This window comes from Pseudoliparis swirei, chromosome 7, assembly GCF_029220125.1.
Source record: "Pseudoliparis swirei isolate HS2019 ecotype Mariana Trench chromosome 7, NWPU_hadal_v1, whole genome shotgun sequence".
NCBI lineage: Eukaryota > Metazoa > Chordata > Actinopteri > Perciformes > Liparidae > Pseudoliparis > Pseudoliparis swirei.
The window spans coordinates 3,224,843-3,249,442 of record NC_079394.1 but is presented as its reverse complement, the minus strand read 5'-3'; the positions used below and the strand labels follow the sequence as shown (position 1 = coordinate 3,249,442).

At 43.3% G+C, this 24,600-nt stretch overlaps 1 protein-coding gene and 1 long non-coding RNA gene across 2 annotated transcripts; both read left to right on the top strand.

The window, feature by feature from the left end:
* Positions 1–5,603: 5,603 nt before the first annotated feature.
* LOC130197224 (uncharacterized) lies at positions 5,604–6,190 on the top strand. The gene is made up of 2 exons (XR_008832403.1): positions 5,604–5,691; positions 5,867–6,190. It is a non-coding gene; the product is annotated as an uncharacterized LOC130197224 (long non-coding RNA).
* A 10,046-nt stretch (positions 6,191–16,236) lies between these two features.
* On the top strand, positions 16,237–23,407 carry aqp3a (aquaporin 3a). Its single transcript, XM_056419792.1, has 6 exons — positions 16,237–16,404; positions 21,107–21,233; positions 21,685–21,822; positions 21,986–22,101; positions 22,208–22,425; positions 22,538–23,407. The coding sequence occupies exons 1-6, from the start codon at positions 16,297–16,299 to the stop codon at positions 22,737–22,739; spliced, it is 909 nt and encodes a 302-aa protein (XP_056275767.1). The 5' UTR covers positions 16,237–16,296; the 3' UTR covers positions 22,740–23,407.
* Positions 23,408–24,600: the final 1,193 nt, after the last annotated feature.

Here is a 24,600-nt window from a genome sequence, read left to right as displayed (position 1 = left end):
TTTACGCTACATGACATTCACACTAATTCATACACGGATAAAAGAAAAGGATTGTCTGGCTGCCTCTCATTTTTAGGAGGACTGGGACTTTAAGTCGTTGGTAATTTATGCTAAATCATAATCTCTAATCATGGAAAAACGAGACCGGGCTCATGGCTTCCACTCATAGCCCCTTGAATACAGAAACAAATCGAGACTTTTGTAAAATATACCGTTGTGTTGTAAATATGAATTAACATATACTAAACACCAATAATCTGACAAACATTTTTAATGCTGCATCTCTCTTCTTTAGGCAATGCACATTCCAGCATAGCATTGCCTCAATTAATTATAGCACCAGGTAATTTACTCAATTTATTCACCCGAGCAAGCCTTACTCTTGGGGGTATTGGTATAAATTGTGAGTTTGGACAAAGATTGCTTTATAAATCACAAGCAGTATTCCTCCCCTGTCCAAAATAAAGCTCTGGGAACTTTGAGTTCATAACCCCCAGTTCATGTCTTTACTCGTTATTTCTGTTCTTGAGAAATAAGTCAGAGTTTTTCCGAACTTCTTAACATTCAGGAGGCTCGTGGTGTAATCCTGTCATGTAGAAGTACAGCGTTGTACGGGCTTGTATACAACTGCTTGTTGATTTTCCATGGGTTACTGGAAGGGCAGTAAGATCTGAGCTGCCCCTGAGGATTGGGATTATGTGCGGTACACAATACTTAATTAGAGTCGGGGATGCTTATCACTAACATGTTCACAATAGCGCGATAGCAAAATGACGTGCAAATGGTTTGGACCAATCAAAATACAAGAGGTCTTGCTGCTTTTATTTGGAGTCTACGGCATCAAATTAATAAATGTAGAAAAAGATGAGATCCGTTTGCTATTGCAGCATGGGTCTGCAGAGCGTTCGTCACGTCGTAAACAGAGGCGTGAACGACTTGGCAGAGGTTTCCTGAACTGCCGAGCTGACGCATTCGTCTGACTGCAGCTGTTGACAGAGAAGCATGTTTTAATTGCGGTCCAGTAGAATTATTGCGAAAGTGAAGAAAGAGGAAATGTACCCGCAGATGGGCTCAATGCATCACTCACAACACGGTGTTACAAATCGCGTTGTGTCATTTGTGCATGTCGCTCACCAAACACTTTATCATACGTTATTCCGCAATGATGCTGGAATCTGTTGCCAAGAATTTGTTCATGAGTCAGATTTCCTGACATGACTACGTTTCTCTTTTACACAATTCCGGCTGATCCCATGGGCTTTAATGTTTGTTTGAAAACTGTTCACCTCAAAGTCCTATAAAGAAATAACTTATTGAAAACTTTGCCGTGATATATTAAAAAAGGGGTGAGTTTCCTCGCACATCTAGGACTCGTGTCGTTCATCAGCCCTTTTTAATTTCAGTGTGAAGTTGTTGCTAACGTCTTCTCCGTCTCGAGGGCGTGACATCCTGGTCCGTCTGCACGAGAGACATCGATCGCCCTCACCTGTCTGCCCCTGACACACCGCCACTCCTGGGGAAAAAGGGCACAAAAGGCCATCGATCACAAGCGTGAGAAACAAAACCAGTGATCACAGCCATGATCTAAGGAAAAACCAGTGATCACAGCTACGATCACAGCCATAGTAAGGAAAACCAGTATGTCTCCACAGCAACGGTGAGCGGTGAGGACTTGTTATTGCAAAAGATGGACCGACTGTGGGTTCTTATAGCTTTCCCTCGATGTTTGTGGGTACCACCATTATTTTCCTTGTCCACTTTACTTTCACGTGGCCTGAAAACGCAGCTCCTCTGGACGTCTCGATGATTCCTACCGGAAGTCTAAAGAGGTAAACTAAAAGACAAGCAAAGTAGTCGGGGGTCCTGGTGGCATGTGGTTGTGAAAGTTATGTATTGCAAATTGTAGTGGCACTCCGTCTAGTTCTGGTTCTTCTGTACCACACTATTTTGAGATCAGTCTTAAAAGCTATTAATTGACATGGTGACACAAGTAGTTCTTTCATACAAAATTATGTTTACTAAAAAAACGTATAGTACATGGTCACACGGTCCAACAACTCTGAGCTCAAACACAACTGACAGCTGTTATACTGACGAGTTGTCATCTGATTGGAAGCTTACAAATTATTAAGCTTTCAAATACAATACTAAATTATATATGTTAAACTAAACATTCTTTCAAATCATAATGAAAAGGATTTATATTCAGTTACCTTTTTTAATCTTTTAAAACTAAATTATTATAACAAATGAAATCATGCATTTGGCTCTTACACAAATATTTCACCACTTTCGGTGTTCACACTGTGGCACTAGAGAACATGCACACTAACAATTGTGTTACTCTGTTTCAAGTAGAGTACATCAGGTAAAGGTGGCCTAAAGTGGAGGCTGCTTGTAACACAACACTGACTTCCTGTTGCCAGCAGATGGCACCATGACTGTGAAAACGGGCTTGTTGACGTCCTCAGGCTGATACTCTCATGATCGATTTGAGCAAGTCCAGTGGAGTTACATCAACTTCTCGTTTGATGGGGAATCACATCACATGGCCGCCACGCCACAGTTCGGCCATTCCATCGAGCGTGCAGCTTTCGATAACTTTTAATCATTAAAGTCTAAAGATTGTAGCCTACTGACCGAATTTGTTTGTTAAAGTACAGCGCCTGGAAATAACATCAAATACACAAGAAATTCAGACAAAATTCTAAATATCCGACTTCCAGTTGGGTTTAGAGATGGTTTAGAGACGAGAGAAAACAAACATTCTACTTGTTTGGTACATTTAGGTAATTTGCAGTCATCTAAATGTCGCAGTGGGCGCTAACGACCCTTTGGCCACCTCCAAGCACCACAGCCACGTCGGGGAACACTTTGGACTTCACTGTGTGCACATCTTTGAGCTTTTTGAGCTACTCGGAAACAAAGAATGCGTTCCACGGTAAGTCAAGAGCCTCGCGGGCTGACATGAACTTCTTGGAACAAACTCGATGTGGACTTGATGTACTTGAGTATTTGATGTACTTGAGTATTTGATGTACTTGAGTAGCATGCCAAACTATAGAAACGAAACATCCTGCTCCCAGTTGGTGGCGCTTTGACCGATTCAACATTGGCCTGTAGATGTCTTCCAGCCTGGAGTCTCCTCAAACATGTGGCATTTGGAAAAGATGTGATCAATTATTCGTTTATGCCGAACGATCGAGATTCTCCTTACAAGCTTTACAATGAAGCATTATCATATGTCTGATTTGAGAGAGATGTGATTCATCGGTGAAGAGGAAAGTGCACAACTCGACTTCCTTTGCCATTCGGCGGAGCTACGACTGTGATGCCAAATGATCGTGTATGTATCTTCAGGGTGGGAATGTATGAGACATTTGGAGCAGATTAGACCATATAGAGCCAAATTACAACAACTTCCTGTTTTGTGGCATATCTCCAAGAGGCTTTTTTGTACATCGTGTTAATATAGCTACCAAATGTCATGCAGCGAGGAGAAACAACGCCGGAGCCGCTCAAAAGGGCGCAGTCGAGCAAATCTCTCACGCTCCAATTTGACACCATTATCAGATGACTGTTTGTTACCATGACTGACTCAGGTGGCACATTTCAAGAGTTGACCAGCAGCCCAAGCGCCTCAAACATATACCAATATCATAATAATAATAATAATAATAAAAACATGAGAAGAACAATAGGTGATTCGCTCTAATGAAATATGCCAGGACCAATATATCAAATGAAATATAACGGTGATCATGCCTGCCAAACTAAGAAACTTAAATATATGTTTCTGTCTAGCATTTATTATGACGCACATTACTTGCGTCAACCTGGATCACACGTTGGCTCTTTAACTCAGTCAATTCCAGTTAACATGTCGTTGTCAGGCAGCTTCACTGAACCGTTGTGCAACATTCGTGACTCATGTCGGTTCTGCGTGTAAAACGTCTCAGACTGATGATCATGACTCACAAACAGAACAACGTTATTTGCAGTAGGGATAGATGTTAATAATTTACTGTTTAAGCAAACTCCATTCAAAATATTATGTAATATAATATATTAAACTATAACTAAGCAAAACTCAAAGGAGTGGCTTATAACCTAAAGGAGAATAGCGCTGGTACACCTGAAAGATCCTTCACTTTAAGCATCAGCTGTCAGGAAAACACTGGAACTCAGCTTGGGTCTCTCTCTCTCTCACTCTCTTCCTCTGTCTCTCTCTCTCTCACTCTCTGTCTCTCTCTCTCTCTCTCACTCTCTCTCTCTCTCTCTCTCTCTCACTCTCTTCCTCTCTCTCACTCTCTCTGTCTCTCTCTCTCACTCTCTTCCTCTGTCTCTCTCTCTCTCACTCTCTCTGTCTCTCTCACTCTCTCTCTCTCTCACTCTCTCTCTCTCTCTCACTCTCTTCCTCTCTCTCTCACTCTCTCTCACTCTCTTCCTCTGTCTCTCTCTCACTCTCTCTCTCTCTCACTCTCTTCCTCTCACTCTCGTCCTCTGTCTCTCTCTCTTCCTCTCTCTCTCTCTCTCACTCTCTTCCTCTGTCTCTCTCTCTCTCACTCTCTTCCTCTCTCTCTCCTCACTCTCTTCCTCTTTCTCTCTTTCTCTCTCTCTCTCAATTAAATTCCATATGTATATTTCATAAAGATAGATAGGTAATAATATAACAGTAACAAACTACTGTAAATTAGTTTTAAAAAAAAGCTTTCTTGACACAATAAAGTTTGTGTGTGTGTGTGTGTGTGTGTGTGTGTGTGTGTGTGTGTGTGTGTGTGTGTGTGTGTGTGTGTGTGTGTGTGTGTGTGTGTGTGTGTGTGTGTGTGTGTGTGTGTGTGTGTGTGTGTGTGTGTGTGGTGGAGTTGCAAGTGGATGCATGTGTCCACGACAAAGCACGATATTTGAGCGAATGAGCAAAACAATACAAACTAGAACGGGCACTCGGTAGAGCGCATACCTTCGCATATCACAAGATTGGGCTTTGAATTATGAACATGTTGGCATTAGTTGCATGCCAATTGGATAAAAATTGACCGTGCTATGGTAAAAAGAAGATGTTGACCTTTCCATGACCTTGACCTTTGACCCGATTGATCCAAAAATCTAATCAAATGGTCCCCGGATAATAACCAATCATCCCACCAAATTTCATGCGATTCGGTTTAAAACTTTTTTTGTTATGCGAGGAACACGCATATAAATAAATAAATGAATACACGGCGATCAAAACATAACCTTCTGCATTTTCAATGCGAAGGTAATGATAAGATATGGTGTCAAACTATTTATATACACAGTGTTGGACAATATTGTGTTTTCATCTCATGTTTTTAGAGGTTTTCTTTAATATCTATAAATGAGGATGATTTCCTCGGGGCACTGCGCTCCAGAGCTGACCACAGGTGTCCGGAGCATAAAGTCTGGCCCTTTCCTCCGTGTTTTCTGTTAGTTTCAGTTTTTATAGGGTCGGTAGAATTTGTCCATTATATCACACATTTTCCCCCCAATATTATGACTTTATTCTCTGTATCTAGAGAACGTTCACGACGTTTTGAACAGGAGCATCAATTAATCCAATTCATTTCAGGATACTTTCGGAGGCTCGCCCTCTTCTTCTGTGATCCTCATGGCGGAACCGTGATCGCAGTTTTATGGAAGCCAAAGGCCTTCCTCCCAGTGCCCTTCAAGGTAAGGCCTAAGTTATGCCCTCCATCTAAAATCACGTCTGTAGGACAGAAGCCTTCTGCATAGCCAACAGCTTCCTTGTGTTGCGTCACGTGTCTCCTTCACTTCCATCCTTCTCATTTCACTCATCAACATCCATCACTCTGACCTCCATGTTTTCTGTTTCCCCTCATGACAGACATCGTATATGTCTGCTCGGAGAGTGGAGGTGACTGGGGAGGAAGCGAATACCATTCCCAACGTCGAAGCAATCCTGGAGGACTTCCGGGTCTTGGGAAAGGGCTTGATCAAGTCAGTGGAAGCCAGGACTGAGAAGTGGTCAGTTTAGACGTGTCGTTTTCACCGTGTACATTTCATTGTGAAACGGAACAACGGGGAAATTAATGGATTTTCAGAGACATTTGTGTTAACAATATTATCAGTTAATAATGTGTTTTAAAGATAAGCCACATGTTTGTCTTGGCGAAGCTGCATCTTGTTTAATAAATGCATATGTACTTTTGATTTGATTTTTTTTTAAAATATATATATATATATGATTCTTTCCATCAGTAGATGAAATTGAGAAAAGGACTTGGTAGAGTTTTTATTGCATGGCTCGGACTGGACTTAATGTACAAATTATCATCTTTAAATTCCAAATTCATTCTTTCGATTACAGGAGAGCTGAACAGATTAATTAGAAAATGAATCAGCAACCAGTATAATTATAGGTTAAAAATTAATATACAAACAAAATTCCGCTTCTCAAATGTGAAGATTTGCTGCCGCTTATTTTTTATTGGCGCAAACTGAATATTTTTAGACCTGGACTGTTGACGATGCTTCATTTTAAGGTCTGGGTGTATCCGATTTGTTTTAAATGGACTGGATGTGTGCAGCGCTGTGTCTTCCGACCACTCAAAGTGCTTTTACGCTACATGACATTCACACTAATTCATACACGGATAAAAGAAAAGGATTGTCTGGCTGCCTCTCATTTTTAGGAGGACTGGGACTTTAAGTCGTTGGTAATTTATGCTAAATCATAATCTCTAATCATGGAAAAACGAGACCGGGGCTCATGGCTTCCACTCATAGCCCCTTGAATACAGAAACAAATCGAGACTTTTGTAAAATATACCGTTGTGTTGTAAATATGAATTAACATATACTAAACACCAATAATCTGACAAACATTTTTAATGCTGCATCTCTCTTCTTTAGGCAATGCACATTCCAGCATAGCATTGCCTCAATTAATTATAGCACCAGGTAATTTACTTAATTTATTCACCCGAGCAAGCCTTACTCTTGGGGGTATTGGTATAAATTGTGAGTTTGGACAAAGATTGCTTTATAAATCACAAGCAGTATTCCTCCCCTGTCCAAAATAAAGCTCTGGGAACTTTGAGTTCATAACCCCCAGTTCATGTCTTTACTCGTTATTTCTGTTCTTGAGAAATAAGTCAGAGTTTTTCCGAACTTTAGCAACTTTCAGGAGGCTCGTGGTGTAATCCTGTCATGTAGAAGTACAGCGTTATGGGCTTGTATACAACTGCTTGTTGATTTTCCATGGGTAACTGGAAGGGCAGTAAGATCTGAGCTGCCCCTGAGGATTGGGATTGCACTTAAAAAGAGTCGAGGGATGCTTGTCACTAACATGTTCACGATAGCAAAATGACGTGCAAATGGTTTGGACCAATCAAAATACAAGAGGGTCTTGCTGCTTTTATTTGGAGTCTACGGCATCAAATTAATAAATGTAGAAAAAGATGAGATCCGTTTGCTATTGCAGCATGGGTCTGCAGAGCGTTCGTCACGTCGTAAACAGAGGCGTGAACGACTTGGCAGAGGTTTCCTGAACTGCCGAGCTGACGCATTCGTCTGACTGCAGCTGTTGACAGAGAAGCATGTTTTAATTGCGGTCCAGTAGAATTATTGAGAAAGTGAAGAAAGAGGAAATGTACCCGCAGACGGGCTCAATGCATCACTCACAACACGGTGTTACAAATCGCGTTGTGTCATTTGTGCATGTCGCTCACCAAACACTTTATCATACGTTATTCCGCAATGATGCTGGAATCTGTTGCCAAGAATTTGTTCATGAGTCAGATTTCCTGACATGACTACGTTTCTCTTTTACACAATTCCGGCTTATCCCATGGGCTTTAATGTTCGTTTGAAAACTGTTCACCTCTAAGTCCTATAAAGAAATAACTTATTGAAAACTTTGCCGTGATATATTAAAAAAGGGGGTGGCGAGTTTCCTGCGCTACATCTAGGACTCGTGTCGTTCATCAGCCCTTTTTAATTTCAGTGTGAAGTTGTTGCTAACGTCTTCTCCGTCTCGAGGGAGCGTGACATCCTGGTCCGTCTGTACGAGAGACATCGATACGCCCTCACCTGTCTGCCCCTGACACACCGCCACTCCTGGGGAAAAAAGGAGCACAAAAGGCCATCGATCACAAACGTGAGAAACAAAACCAGTGATCACAGCCATGATCTAAGGAAAAACCAGTCACAGCCATGATCTAAGGAAAAACCAGTGTCTCCCGCAGCAACGGTGAACGGTGAGGACTTGTTATTGCAGAAGATGGACCGACTGTGGGTTCTTATAGCTTTCCCTCGATGTTTGTGGGTACCACCATTATTTTCCTTGTCCACTTTACTTTCACGTGGCCTGAAAACGCAGCTCCTCTGGACGTCTCGATAGGATTCCTACCGGAAGTCTAAAGAGGTAAACTAAAAAGACGAAAGCAAAGTAGTCGGGGGTCCTGGTGGCATGTGGTTGTGAAAGTTATGTATTGCAAATTGTAGTGGCACTCCGTCTAGTTCTGGTTCTTCTGTACCACACTATTTTGAGATCAGTCTTAAAAGCTATTAATTGACATGCGAGTGACACAAGTAGTTCTTTCATACAAAATTATGTTTACTAAAAAAACGTATAGTACATGGTCACACGGTCCAACAACTCTGAGCTCAAACACAACTGACAGCTGTTATACTGACGTGACGGCATCTGATTGGAAGCTTACAAATTATTAAGCTTTCAAATACAATACTAAATTATATATGTTAAACTAAACATTCTTTCAAATCATAATGAAAAGGATTTATATTCAGTTACCTTTTTTAATCTTTTAAAACTAAATTATTATAACAAATGAAATCATGCATTTGGCTCTTACACAAATATTTCACCACTTTCGGTGTTCACACTGTGGCACTAGAGAACATGCACACTAACAATTGTGTTACTCTGTTTCAAGTAGAGTACATCAGGTAAAGGTGGCCTAAAGTGGAGGCTGCTTGTAACACAACACTGACTTCCTGTTGCCAGCAGATGGCACCATGACTGTGAAAACGGGCTTGTTGACGTCCTCAGGCTGATACTCTCATGATCGATTTGAGCAAGTCCAGTGGAGTTCCATCAACTTCTCGTTTGATGGGGAATCACATCACATGGCCGCCACGCCACAGTTCGGCCATTCCATCGAGCGTGCAGCTTTCGATAACTTTTAATCATAAAAGTCTAAAGATTGTAGCCTACTGACCGAATTTGTTTGTTAAAGTACAGCGCCTGGAAATAACATCAAATACACAAGAAATTCAGACAAAATTCTAAATATCCGACTTCCAGTTGGGTTTAGAGATGGTTTAGAGACGAGAGAAAACAAACATTCTACTTGTTTGGTACATTTAGGTAATTTGCAGTCATCTAAATGTCGCAGTGGGCGCTAACGACCCCTTTGGCCACCTCCAAGCACCACAGCCACGTCGGGGAACACTTTGGACTTCACTGTGTGCACATCTTTGAGCTTTTTGAGCTACTCGGAAACAAAGAATGCGTTCCACGGTAAGTCAAGAGCCTCGCGGGCTGACATGAACTTCTTGGAACAAACTCGATGTGGACTTGATGTACTTGAGTATTTGATGTACTTGAGTATTTGATGTACTTGAGTAGCATGCCAAACTATAGAAACGAAACATCCTGCTCCCAGTTGGTGGCGCTTTGACCGATTCAACATTGGCCTGTAGATGTCTTCCAGCCTGGAGTCTCCTCAAACATGTGGCATTTGGAAAAGATGTGATCAATTATTCGTTTATGCCGAACGATCGAGATTCTCCTTACAAGCTTTACAATGAAGCATTATCATATGTCTGATTTGAGAGAGATGTGATTCATCGGTGAAGAGGAAAGTGCACAACCTACGACTTCCTTTTGCCATTCGGTGGTGCTACGACTGTGATGCCAAATGATCGTGTATGTATCTTCAGGGTGGGAATGTATGAGACATTTGGAGCAGATTAGACCATATAGAGCCAAATTACAACAACTTCCTGTTTTGTGGCATATCTCCAAGAGGCTTTTTTGTACATCGTGTTAATATAGCTACCAAATGTCATGCAGCGAGGAGAAACAACGCCGGAGCCGCTCAAAAGGGGGCGCAGTCGAGCAAATCTCTCACGCTCCAATTTGACACCATTATCAGATGACTGTTTGTTACCATGACTGACTCAGGTGGCACATTTCAAGAGTTGACCAGCAGCCCAAGCGCCTCAAACATATACCAATATCATAATAATAATAATAATAATAAAAACATGAGAAGAACAATAGGTGATTCGCTCTAATGAAATATGCCAGGACCAATATATCAAATGAAATATAACGGTGATCATGCCTGCCAAACTAAGAAACTTAAATATATGTTTCTGTCTAACATTTATTATGACGCACATTACTTGCGTCAACCTGGATCACACGTTGGCTCTTTAACTCAGTCAATTCCAGTTAACATGTCGTTGTCAGGCAGCTTCACTGAACCGTTGTGCAACATTCGTGACTCATGTCGGTTCTGCGTGTAAAACGTCTCAGACTGATGATCATGACTCACAAACAGAACAACGTTATTTGCAGTAGGGATAGATGTTAATAATTTACTGTTTAAGCAAACTCCATTCAAAATATTATGTAATATAATATATTAAACTATAACTAAGCAAAACTCAAAGGAGTGGCTTATAACCTAAAGGAGAATAGCGCTGGTACACCTGAAAGATCCTTCACTTTAAGCATCAGCTGTCAGGAAAACACTGGAACTCAGCTTGGGTCTCTCTCTCTCTCACTCTCTTCCTCTGTCTCTCTCTCTCTCACTCTCTCTGTCTCTCTCACTCTCTCTCTCTCACTCTCTCTCTCTCTCTCTCTCTCTCTCTTCCTCTGTCTCTCTCTCTCTCACTCTCTCTGTCTCTCTCTCTCCTCTCTTCCTCTCTCTCTCTCTCTCTCTCACTCTCTCTGTCTCTCCCTCTCTCTCCCTCTCTCTCTCTCACTCCCTCTCTCTCTCCCTCTCTTCCTCTGTCTCTCTCTCACTCTCTCTCTCTCTCTCTCTTCCTCTCTCTCTCCTCTCTCTCTCTCTCTCTCTCTCTCTCTCACTCTCTTCCTCTGTCTCTCTCTCTCTCTCACTCTCTTCCTCTCTCTCTCCTCACTCTCTTCCTCTTTCTCTCTTTCTCTCTCTCTCTCAATTAAATTCCATATGTATATTTCATAAAGATAGATAGGTAATAATATAACAGTAACAAACTACTGTAAATTAGTTTTTAAAAAAAGCTTTCTTGACACAATAAAGTTTGTGTGTGTGTGTGTGTGTGTGTGTGTGTGTGTGTGTGTGTGTGTGTGTGTGTGTGTGTGTGTGTGTGTGTGTGTGTGTGTGTGTGTGGTGGAGTTGCAAGTGGATGCATGTGTCCACGACAAAGCACGCACCGTTGTGGCTGCCAACCCTCTGAAACAGGCCACCGCCTGTCGGGATGTCTTCCACGTGTTCATCAGGTTATCGGTGAAGCCTCTCAGGCTCGGCTGACCGGAGGCTGATGCCGTGTTGCCGTAGCGATATCGGTTGTGGTGGTATCGATGTAGCTCTGAGTGCAGGAGCATCTGGCTCCATATCAATCCCGCTATTGGTGCATCCTCACATGGACAATTTTGAACATATTTAGCGTGTTTAAGTTGTCCGCAGCGAGTATGACCGATGACATGTGCAGTCGACAGTGTGCACCGAGATATGGCGCCGAGATATGGCCCCGAGATATGGCGCCGTACGTGATGGCGGCTGTGTTGCGAGCTCCCGGATTTTGTAGTAGTTTTTTGTTATTTATTCTTCTTATTGCGACTATTTTTGCACAAAACGTTAGCAGCCAGTTAACGTACGACAGATGCACACTTCTGGAGATTGGATCGGCAGTTGCTCGCCGCCTACCAGAGTTTTTCAACTCTTACTCGGACGTCCCGCCAGGAACAGTAGCGGAACTATCTCCGTCCATTTTAGGCGCGATCTCACAAGCGTCGCCGACGGAGGGGAAGCGAGCTGGCGTGCTGGTTAGGCTGAGACGTCGAGCCAATCGACCCCACTACCCACCATTTTACTGGCAAATGTACAGTCTTTGGACAATAAGCTATGCGAGCTACAGGCTCGTATTCAATTCCACCGGAAACTAAGGACAACTGCATGGGCGGCTTTTGGCTCCAGTGGGGCCCTGCAACCGCAGGGTTGTGGGTTCGATCGCCCTCTCCCTCCCCGTGGTAGCAATGTGTGTGTCGCCAGCCAGGCACTGAACGTTACTTCCAGGCATCGTCAGCGCACTGCTCCTTAATAACTAAGGATGGGTTAAATGCAGAGAACTAATTTCCCCTTGGGGATTAATAAAAGTGTATATTCTATTCTTCTATTCTATTCTATCATCTGCCTTACGGAGACATGGATGTCGGAGGAGGTTACCGACTCAGCCATCGAGCCGGCAGGATTTTCCGTCCACCGCGCGGACAGAACAAAGACTCTCTCTGGTAAAGATCGTGGAGGGGGGGTATGTCTCATGATAAACAGATCTTGGTGCAACCAAAGTCATGTACATACTCTCAAGTCGTTCTGTTCCCCGGACCTGGAGTACCTAATGCTCATGTCGACCATTCTGGCTACCAAGGAGTTTACAGCAGTCACCGTAACTGCTGTGTACATTCCGCCTCAAGCTAACACGGACATAGCGCTGAAGGAACTCTACGGGCGATCAGCGAGCAGGAGTCGGCACACCCGAGGCTGCTTTCATTGTGGCGGGGACTTCAACAAAGCGAACCTGAAGAAAGTTCTCCAAGTTCTACCAACACATAAAAAGCAACACGAGGGGAGAGCGGATTCTCGACCACTGCTACACTCCCTTCCGGGATGGATACAAAGCCCTCCTCCGCCCACCGTTCGGCAAATCGGACCACCGCTCCATCCAACTACTCCCGCCTACAGGCAGAGGCTTAAGCAGCAACCAATCGCTGTGAAGGAAGTGCAACGCTGGTCGGACCAATCGGAGTCTATGCTACAGGACTGTTTTGAACGTGCTGACTGGGATATGTTCAGGGTCGCGTCGGACAACAACGTCAGTGAGTACGCGTCCTCAGTCACCGGGTTCATCAAGAAATGCATAGATGACGTTGTTCCTACCAAGTCGGTTCGGTTATCCCAACCAGAAACCGTGGATAAATGGCGATGTTCGCGCTGCACTCCGACGCGTAACACCGCCTTTGACTCGGGAATATGGCGGAATACAAAGAGCCCGCTCGACCTCCGTAAGACCATCGGCTCTGCCAGCGGGAGTTCAGGAACAAGGTGGAGGAAAAGCTCAAGAGCCATGACGTGAGAGGTGTGTGGAAGGGCTACAGACAATCACGGACTTCAGAGGAAAACCAGCGGTGAAGAGAACTCCTCTACCTCCCTCCCAGGCGAGCTAAATACATTCTTTGCTCGGTTCGGCGTGAGCGGCAGCCCGCCAAGGCAGCGCCGCCGAGAGACCAGCCTGCTGATCATCTCAGAGGCTGACGTGCGCAGAGCCTTCAGCGGGTGGACATCCGGAAGGCGGCAGGTCCCGACCACATCCCGGGCGCGCCCTCAGAGCATGTGCAGACCAGTTGGCAGGAGTCTTCGCAGACATCTTCAACCTCTCCCTGTCCCAGGCTGTTGTTCCTGAGAGCTTCAAGATGTCCACCATTGTGCCTGTCCCCAAACACCCCAAGGTAACCTGCCTGAATGACTGGAGACCCGTAGCCCTCACCTCGATTGTCAGTAAATGCTTGAGAGGTTGGTCAAGGACTTCATTTGTTCCATGTTGCCTGCCACGCTGGACCCATGGCAATTTGCATATCGTCAAAACAGATCCACCGACGACGCAATTGCCATGGCACTTCACACCGCCCTTTCCCACCTGGAGGAGGAACTGTTGTGTGCGAATGCTGGTTGTGGACTACAGCTCAGCGTTCAACACTATTGTTCCCGCCAAGCTCGACACCAAGCTCAGAGGTCTAGGCCTGCACTCTACCATGTGCAGCTGGATACTGGACTTCCTGTCGGCGCCGCCAGGTGGTGAGGATGGGCGGTACCACCTCAGAGCCGCTGACCCTCAACACGGGAGCCCCTCAGGGATGCGTGTTGAGCCCTCTCCTCTACTCCCTGTACACCCACGACTGCACGGCCATGCACAGCTCCAACGTCATCATCAAGTTTGCTGGCGACACAACAGTGTTGGGGCTGATCACCGGCGACGACAGAGACAGCCTATAGGGAGGAGGTTGGATCACTGGTACAGTGGTGCCAGGAGAACAGCCTCGTCCTCAACGTCAAGAAGACCAAGGAGCTGATCGTGGACTACAGGAAGCGGAGAGGAGAGCACACCGCCATCTCCATAGACGGAGTTGAAGTAGAGAGGTCAGCAGCTTCAAGTTCCTCGGCGTGCACATCTCCGAGGACCTCACATGGACCACGCACACCACTCACGTGGTGAAAAGGGCCCAACAACGCCTGTATTTCCTTAGGCGACTGAGGAAATTCAACATGGCCCCGCATCCTCAGAACATTCTACACCAGTACCATCGAGAGTGTTCTGACAGGTTGCATCACCGTCTGGTACGGGAACTGCACCGCCCTGGGCGTAGGGCACTACAGAGGGTGGTGCGGTCGGCACAGTACATCGTTGGAGGTGAGCTTCCTCCATCCTGGACATATACACCAAGCGGTGCGTGGCCAGGGCCAAACGGATGATGAAAGACAATAACCACCCGGCCACAAACTGTTCACCCTTCTACCGTCAGGCAGGCGATACCGCAGTATCAAGTGCCGCACAAACAGACTGAGGGACAGCTTCTTCAGTCAGGCCATCAGGCTGCTGAACAAGGACTGAGACCCTCATTAACACTACACACCAGAACATATTCTGTGAATATCTATGGCCATGGTGTATATTTTATTACATTGTTTATATATATATATATTGTATATATATATTGTATGTATATACATATATATATATATAGTCTCAAAAAAAGTGTATATTTTATTACATTGTTTTATATATATATATTGCCATGATGTATATTCTATTACATTGTTTTATATATATATTGTTAATACTTTCTTCTTTTTTTTGTGTGGATATTGTATAGTTTATTCTCATTCTTATTCTTTTTTTAGTCTGCTACTGCTGTCGGGTGTTTTGCACATAAGAATTTCACGAACCGATTATACTTGTATAAAAGGGGATGTGACAATAAAACTTGAAACTTGAAACTTGAAACTAGGCCCGAGCGGAACAAAATAAACTCCAAACTGAGGGAAGAAATGGTGCGCTGATTCCTCCTGATAGAGGCATGTCTGTGAGCTTTTACAACTGGAAATGTTCTCACACCTCTATTGAAACCAAACAACGAGGCTTTTAATATGCGGTGATGAAGTTTCAGACGGGACAAAAGAGCAGGCCAGAGAAAACGAAGCGAGGGACAGAAAGAGTGTGTGTATGTGTTTACAAGATTTCTCATATCTAACTTTACGGTTTGTTTCTCCAGATGTGATTCATTTCGATAATCTGAGACATGCACTGACTCCAAATGTTTGCAAAGAGTGGGACAATAAGGAGAAAGTTGAGATCAGGACGGACACCACGTAGTTACACTGTAAAGCAGCTGTCACCATGACAACTGCACAATTACAGTACGGTAAATGTGCTCTTGCAGTAATTGCGTTTAAAGAAAAGATACACACGACTCTCCGAATGCAAAGAAACGTCATCACACTTCTATAGCTGCCTTTTCCAAATGTAAATCTGAGGGAGGAGGAAGCAGAAACATCTGAGGGAAGCACTTTTTCATTTCCTTGACGGACCAGATCGTAAGATCGTTTGTCTCATTCGTCCGCGAGTTTGAATTTTGGCTGAACTTTACGATGAACAAATGTGATCACTGGATTGTGTTCGTCAAAGCTATGCTAATGTCGGGGGCAAGTATCGGGTGGCAGGTATGAATGAGGTCAATGAAGGAGCTCACAGGTATAACAATGAGTGAGTGAGATTGTGTGAGTGAGAGGGAGAAAGTTGAGCAGTGAAAAAAAAAAATCCAAAGACTGAATCACTTCGTGAGCGCCAGGGAGGCGTGGCCCAGAGGGTGGGCCCGCGCAGGCTTGGCACCGGCCCAATCCGAGAGCATCCGAGGCTCTATAAGAGGAGCCCGTTCCTCCCAGCTTCACAGCAAACTCAGGAAACTCTACATACCGTGCCGGTCGTCTTCCAGCCTCATCAAGCCTTTTTCCAAAAAAAGAAGACATGGGCAGACAGAAGATATATTTGGACAGACTGTCCCGGTTCTTCCAGATCCGGAACCTGCTGCTTCGCCAGGCCCTGGCAGAGTGTCTCGGCACTCTCATCCTTGTGGTAAGTGTGTGAGCGTTCAAGTATGTGCACGCGTGGAACACAGATCGCCCTCTCACGCTCTCGTGTCTCGTGCTGAAATAGGTCCTTTTAATTTTTTCAAAGCTCTCCAGCTTCAAATGAAGAGTTTACAATGGTCAGAGAGTTAAATATATTGGATGTTGGCAATAGTTGAACTCTGTCCCCTCTCACAGAGTTTACTTTTCTCTCTAAGTGCCCTCTTCAATTTTCTTTTGATGCTGCAATAGGATCTATTACCCTCCATATGACAGCGTTTGTATTCTATCTTCTTTTTTTTCTTCTCGCCGTGTTTGAGAAGTGACGAGGAAGAACAAGAATCTCTTGTTGAACATTCCGAGACTTTAAAGCGAGCAAAAGGACGCTCTTTGTATGAGACAAAGAGCGTGAATGTAGGTTCACTGTCACAACTGAGCTCACATCAAACAGGTGTGTACCTGGTTGTTCAGGTCAAGACGCCACGCTCTGTGGACAAAACCAATATATAAGCTAACGCGACAATATTTGTTTGGAAACTGGTATCCAGGATCCCGGAGCCAAGACCTCATGACATCCCATGATCACTTTCCAGTGTGTGAGGTGTTTGTGTCCACGGGAAAGATGAACTCTGTCTCACAGGCTTTGAACGCCACACTGCACTTTTAACCCTCCTGTTACCTTTAGGGTCAATTTGACCCCATTCAATGTTTAATGTCGGTGTTCTTTCGGGTCAATTTGACTCCAGGCTGTTTTTCACTGTGTCAAACATATAAGAAATATCAACTTTTTTATATATTTAAAGGGCTATTTAGGTAGTCAACAAACAAACATAAAGTACCTCACACTTAAACTTGGGAAACAATATTAATTCTAATAATTTTCTGAAGGTTTTAATTGCTGGGGTCAAATTGACCCCAAGGGTAAAATATGTTAGTAAATGTAAAGGTAACAGGAGTTAAACATTGAATGGGGTCAAATTGACCCTAAGGTAACAGGAGGGTTAAACATCTCTCACGTTCGTCATCTTTTACCACTGAACCCTCAAAAGAGGAATCTGATGGTGAAATGGGAGCTCATAAATGCTGTTTCAGCTTAATATGAATTGTTGCATCACTCGCGAAACAAACACTTCTTTTGTTCATTGAGTGAAATAAATCGATCCAGACGCTCGGCTGTGTCCCCTGATGTCTAAACAATGGCTGCAGTAATAGAAGAAGCCTTTTAAGTTTCCCTGGTCTTGGCAGAAACCTGGCATCTGGATTAAAATGAGGTTGAAAAAGGTTTGAATACTAATCCAACTCACAGTTCAGTGCATGACATGTGGGCTCCTGTATGGATTAATAGTGTGGCTTTGCTGAGGTTAGTGACTCATTTCTTTGTGATTAACAAAAGCCAGTTATGGAGGCGTAGAAGCACATTACTTTCAATTCAAATGAATATTTTGTTTTGATGCATAATCCTAGTTAAAGTAAAAGAAAAACAATTAAAGACCAACATAGCTTTGTCATCACTTCCATTAGCAGAAATATACAGTATTCATACACACACAGGTAGGCAGTGGAAAACTACTACTACTACTACTACTACTACTACTACTTTACTACTTACATAAGTACCCAGGAAATATTTCATAAATGTTGTCCGTCAGACGAATCAGCATCAGTTCTGAATGCTGATGTGCCAGAAAGGCGTGGAGGCTGAATAATTGGTGACACATGTTGATGGCAGCACGGGGAGAGTCAGTGGCAGAACAAAAGGCAGACGTGACTGACAGAAACATCTCTCTCGCGCCGTCACTGCCTTTGTTTTTCTCCTCGTGACCAATTGAACCGAGCAACCTTCTTATTAGTAATTGTCGACGAGCGTACGATGGCCTGGAGGGATGGGTGACGCCAGGGTGAGGGTGTGTGCACCTCTTTGTATCGATTGTGTAATTCTTGGCATGTGTCGCTAGCTCCGAGCAACATGTTGGGATATATTTGATTTGATTTGATATTCCTTTATTTGTCCCACAGTGGGGAAATTTCAAAAATCACAGCAGCGGTACACATCCGTATATATATATATTTATATATAAATATACATATATTTATATATATATTTATATAAATATATATATATATATATATTTATATATATATGTATACACTACCGTTCAAAAGTTTGGGGTCATCCAGACAATTTCGTGTCTTCCATGAAAACTCACTTTTATTTATCAAATGAATTGAAAATTGAATAGAAAATATATGACAAGGTTAGAAATAATGATTAATATTTGAAGTATTAATTTTGTTCTTCAAACTTCAAGCTCAAAGGAAGGCCAGTTGTATAGCCTATATCACCAGCATAACTGTTTTCAGCTGTGCTAACATAATTGCACAAGGGTTTTCTAATCAGACATTAGTCTTCTAAGGCGATTAGCAAACACAATGTACCATTAGAACACTGGAGTGATAGTTGATGGAAATGGGCCTCTATACACCTCTGGAGATATTTCATTAGAAACCAGACGTTTCCACCTAGAATAGTCATTTACCACATTAACAATGTATAGTGTGTATTTTTGATTAATGTTATCTTTATTGAAAAAACAGTGCTTTTCTTTGAAAAATAAAGACATTTCTAAGTGACCCCAAACTTTTGAACGGTAGTGTATATATATACATATATTTATATATATATATATTTATATATATATATATTTATATAAACATGTCATTTAATGCTGAAGAAATGTACTTGTTTGCAACAGGCTTATGTAGTGTCCTCTGTTCACACTCCAAGTAGAATGTATCGTCAGGTCACCTACAGGCAGAGATTGTCTTCGGCTCTCCTCCTGTCACTGCTCTGTTAACCCCTCGCTGCCCTCTCACAACATGCACTTCATATTCCCCCTCAAGCCACTGTTCATTGCTCTGAGTAGCCATGGGGGGCTTCTGAGGCTCTTCCTCCTGAATTTGAAAAGATCACACAGGTCGTGATTTAAAGACCGGTTCCAGGCCAGCATACTGATGCCCTCAGCTCTGTGTTCCAGTCGAGGCTCACTGCGGTGGTTTTAACAAGCTCCCTGGCTGCGCCTGCAGCTGGAAGTAGCTGCATGGATGCGTGACCAGCTGAATCAGCCAATGCAATGTTGGTTGAGGAGGTGTTTGTGGAGCAGTTTACGAACTACAACATTACAACAACACACAACGTGTACACACAGTGAACACACAGGTACTGGTCAATATGAGCACTTCAGAAGTATTTCTCCCAAATTCAGAGTCAGATTTAGAGAACTTCTAGTGGAATGTGAAACCAGATATTACTGGAAAAGTTCTACATAAAACATCCCCATGACTTAACTTATTTTTACTTACTCTTTCCCACTCAAACTCGATGAGAGACATTATGGGCTGTATGAATCTAGGCAAAACCACATTATTCTACCTGGATGAGGAAGTTGGCACCGACTCTGACATTAAGAAAAACTCAAATAAAGTAAGAAGAGTTTTTTTATTGTCATGTCACTCTAGCCCTTGTTGTCATATCGTCAAGGAAACATTCACCTGCACTTCAAAACAAAACAAACAAATCTAATTGTTCTTTTTTTTGTTGGTGTTTCAACTTCATTTCTTATTGATTCTCAATAACAAAGAGAAAAAGGATTTTGTTTTTTCTGAACTTACTCGTAGCCCAACACATCCATCTTGTAAAACAATAATACAAATAATAATTGGATAGTATCATAAATAGTAAGTAGAGAAATAATGGACACAGAAAATGTAAGTGTCACACTTTGCAGAATGTACCGTCTGCTCCGCAGGTAGAATAATGTGGTTTTGCTTCGATTCATACAGTAATGTCTCTCATCGAGTTTGAGAGGGAAAGAGTAAGTAAGTTAGGTCATGGGGATGTTTTATGTAGAACTTTTCCAGTAATGTCTGGTTTCATCAGGGGTGGAAAAGAGTTTAGACTGAGGCGCCAGTCCTACTGAATGTGGTTCCCTCCAGCTAACCTCAACATCTGAGTCCTGCGGTCTCACTGAAAAGCATCCTCTTCAGGGGGCTTTACAGAGCAGCGGTCTATGCATGGACCACACATATTTCTAAACCCAACACATACAAAGAGGACGTGGAGACACACACACACACACATAATCACACAGCATGCAGAACAAACAGTATGGCACCTGCTTGGCAGTATGCTCCTACATTTAATGAAGACACATTCATTAAATCCTTCTTCTTTTGACTTCCTCTGATTTCTTTTGCATCAGTCACGTGCCTGCGAACACATATTTTCCTTCATTCCCTCATCCGATCATGGTCAACGCAGACCTTACTGTACATGTGAAACGTTGTACTCTTGTGTGCCATTATACAAACACAATAAAGCTCATTTAATTCTGAGCAGAGCTCATTCAATGGGGTTTTGTTCAGCTGGTTTCACTGATAATGATCCCTCCTGAGCCTCATTCCACCCCTTGGCTTGACCGTGATTGTCTGACAAAGCACTAAATGTAGTAGTCGTGTTCCTTTTATTAACACAACACTGAGATACTCAAGATGGTTGGTGTTGAGTTTGCAAAACTATGTACTGGAGCATTCAAAAGCCCTGAAGAATATGTCTTTTCCTGTCTTTAAAATTGAGCAGTTGTCATGAGCTGTCATGTGCACCGAGCGTTACTGAGGCCGGGCGTAAACGTGTATTTATTCTCTCCCTGCAGATGTTCGGTTGTGGTGCTGTGGCCCAGCTGGTGTTGAGTGGCGGTTCCCATGGCATGTTCCTCACAGTCAACTTTGCCTTTGGCTTCGCCGCCATGTTGGGCATCCTGGTATGTGGCCAGGTGTCAGGTACAACATGTTTCTTAACCCTTGTGTTGCCTTAGGGTCAATTTGACCCGAATCAATATTACACCCTCCTGCCGCATTAGGGTTAATTCAATGTTTAATGTCGGTGTTCTTTCGGTAGTCAACAAACAAACATAAAGTGCCTCACACTTAAACTTGGAAAACAATATTAATTCTAATAATTTTCTGGAGGTTTTAATTGCTGGCGTCAAATTGAACCCAAAGGGTAAAATATGTTAGTAAATATAAAGGTAACAGGAGGGTTAAACATTTAATCGGGTCAAAATGACCCTAAGGCAACAGGAGGGTTAAACTAATTCCATTTATAGGAGCACCTTTTAACCGGCTTTTGTACCTTGTATTACTAGATTTGGAGTCTGAGGCAAAGTTTCATGAATGTTCATGGTCTGTAGGCTAATACATACTGACGTGCTGTCACCTTGTACATTTGCAGGTGGCCATCTGAACCCCGCAGTGACCTTTGCCATGTGCCTGCTCGGCAGAGCCCGCTGGAGAACGTTCCCCGTGTACTTCCTCTTTCAGACAATCGGTGCTTTCTTCGGTGCTGCTATCATTTTCGGCATGTACTACGGTAAGGGATGACAAATGCGGGGCCACGTGTCAAGAAATGATGTCGTTTCAACCGTTTATGAACAGATGGATTACACTTCCCACAATCTAAGTGCATTATTTAGACAACCTGTCGAAACAAGAACATATTTCACGCTATATTTTGCTGTTTGTGTTCCCTTCAGATGCCCTGTGGGACCGTCCTGGGAGTTTTAATGTGACTGGGCCTAATGCCACAGCTGGCATTTTCGCCACCTACCCTGGAAAACATCTCACCCTTGTCAACGGATTCTTTGACCAGGTACCCCTTTGAAGGAAAAACAGCCGTCATACCGACACTACAGGTGATACAACTCAGGTGTCCAACTCACGGTTATCTTCTCCATCTTCTTGTCTCTCCAACACAGATCATCGGCACAGCGGCGCTGATCGTGTGCATTCTGGCTATTGTGGATCCACACAACAACCCCATCCCCCAAGGACTGGAGGCCTTCACTGTGGGATTTGTGGTTCTGGTCATCGGCTTGTCGATGGGCTTCAACTCCGGCTATGCCGTCAATCCCGCCAGAGACCTCGGACCACGTCTTTTCACCGCCGTCGCCGGGTGGGGCAGCGAAGTTTTCACGTAAGCGCAGAGATTTTAAATTGTTTCCTGCATCCATTGTTCATCCCAATGTGGGGACTCGCGATCCTGGCCCTCGAGACAAAGTCAAAACGTATTTTTTGGCCCTCCCCAGGGCTAGAAACGGCTGGTTCCTGGTGCCGGTTTTCGCCCCGTTCCTTGGCTCCATCGTCGGCGTGATAATCTACCAGATGATGGTCGGCGTCCACATGGAGGGAGAAGTGCGCGACCAGAAGAGCCTCGAGGAGGAGAGCGTCCAGCTCACCAACGTCGCCGGCAACGACAAAACCAATGACACAAGCAAAACCATGCACTGATTGTGTCGAGGGCAACGCACTCTAACGCACATTCTGTAAATACATGGGTTATCTTCCATGTTAGTTGTTTGTGAATAAGGGCCCCACTCTTGACATTATCATGTAATTGTATTATATTATACAGAAGAAGTGTGTGCAGGTCTAAACACAACTTCAGAAACACAGAATTACATTAATTCTTTTAGGAGATGAACATTTGGATCTCAGAGTCTATAGCACTCCAGTTGAAACAGTATTGTATGCTTCATACCTGATGTAGTTTTATATATGTTTTTACATATATATCTCGAGAGATATTTAGACAGACGTATGTTCTGCACAAGCGATTCATGTGTCTGTTGTCAGTCCAGAACCTTTCACTTTCACTGTTAACATTTGAATTCAGGGTAATTGTCCAAAAATGGGGAGATACAATGTTTAAAGGTCCTAAAAGTTAACATTGAAATATATTGTACATTTTAAGTATAGCAAGTTAAGTGACGCTACCCATGTAGACTACGTCAACTCTGTTGTTTAGAGCTGACACATGTCCCACAGCATTATTTGTGTTATCACGGCGATCTAAAACACGCCCAATAAAGTCTTTTGATAGCATCTTGGTCCATGGTGTGTTTGAGGGGAAATGCTTTGGTACCGATACAATAAAGTCCTTTTTTTGGATGAATGCGGATCCTGTTATGTCCTTTTTAGGGTTAATTATTGTTTGTCACTAAAACTTCTTATTTTGGGAGGGGCTGGGATGTAATCAATCTACACAAGGGCATAATTAAACTGGACACACACCACACTGTAAACAAAAGCGTTCCGTTTGCAACGCTTGGGTCAGATGGGGTAGCGCCGCTTCTCAGCTCAGCAGATTGAAATAATTAGTTTCATTCCATTTAGCCTTCAGATTCATTATTTTTTTTAAAGAAATAAACTTTTGTCCAGAGATGATGTGCATTCAAATGAGAACAGAGTTCAGAGAATGAACCAGGAGTGTCTATAGTGAAGAGCGAAGTGGGGAAACAAGACCACAGCCATGGCTCCATTCACTCAGCTGAGCTCGAATAACGATGTCATGCTTCCAAAAGGAGAGCCGCTCCGTCATTATGCAGCGCAAAGCAGTATTTAGCACGACTATTTAAAGGTCTCATTTTATTTCCAAGCATACCTCAGTATCCACAGACCAGGACGGGGCCGACGTCCCCCGGTGTACATATCAAATCAAATAAGCCCTGTTCTTCTATGCCAGGAGTTCGTATGGAAACTACATGAAAATGTGAATTTTAGGAGAATCACACAAAGAAAAAAAATCTGTTCTTGAAGAGTTAGTATTGTGACTATAGCTGGTAAAGCTGCACGTTGTCCCGGTGTTTTCTGGAGTTGATCTGGGTCAGTGGTGCTGCCCAGTGGTGATTTTATACTTCACAAAATGTTGGGTCACCAACTATGACAGAGAGGCCAGGTCTTGGACACTAACTCAAAGAGAGAGAGAGAATTAAGATTGCGCTATTATATCATGAGAAACCTACGGCTGTCCCAAATAGTTCAAGTTTTGATGATTCATGCTTAACATTGGAATTATTATTGGTAATACTTTGGAATTGTTTCACATTTCCCAGTTTAATACCTTTTTTCCTCCATTTGTTGGTTCTGCTGCTCAAAGGAGAGTGAACCCAGTTTCACTGCATTCCCCAGATGACTCCCACTCTCATGTTTCACGATCCTCTCAGAAAGATGTTTAAAATCTTCGACAAAGTACCATCTCCATCAAAATGTAGACATGGAAAACCAGATTGCTATCTTTTTTAATCATTAATAATAACATATTTGTATGCCCAGTTCTCTCTGACTCTAATAACCAGCCAACGCTCGGCGT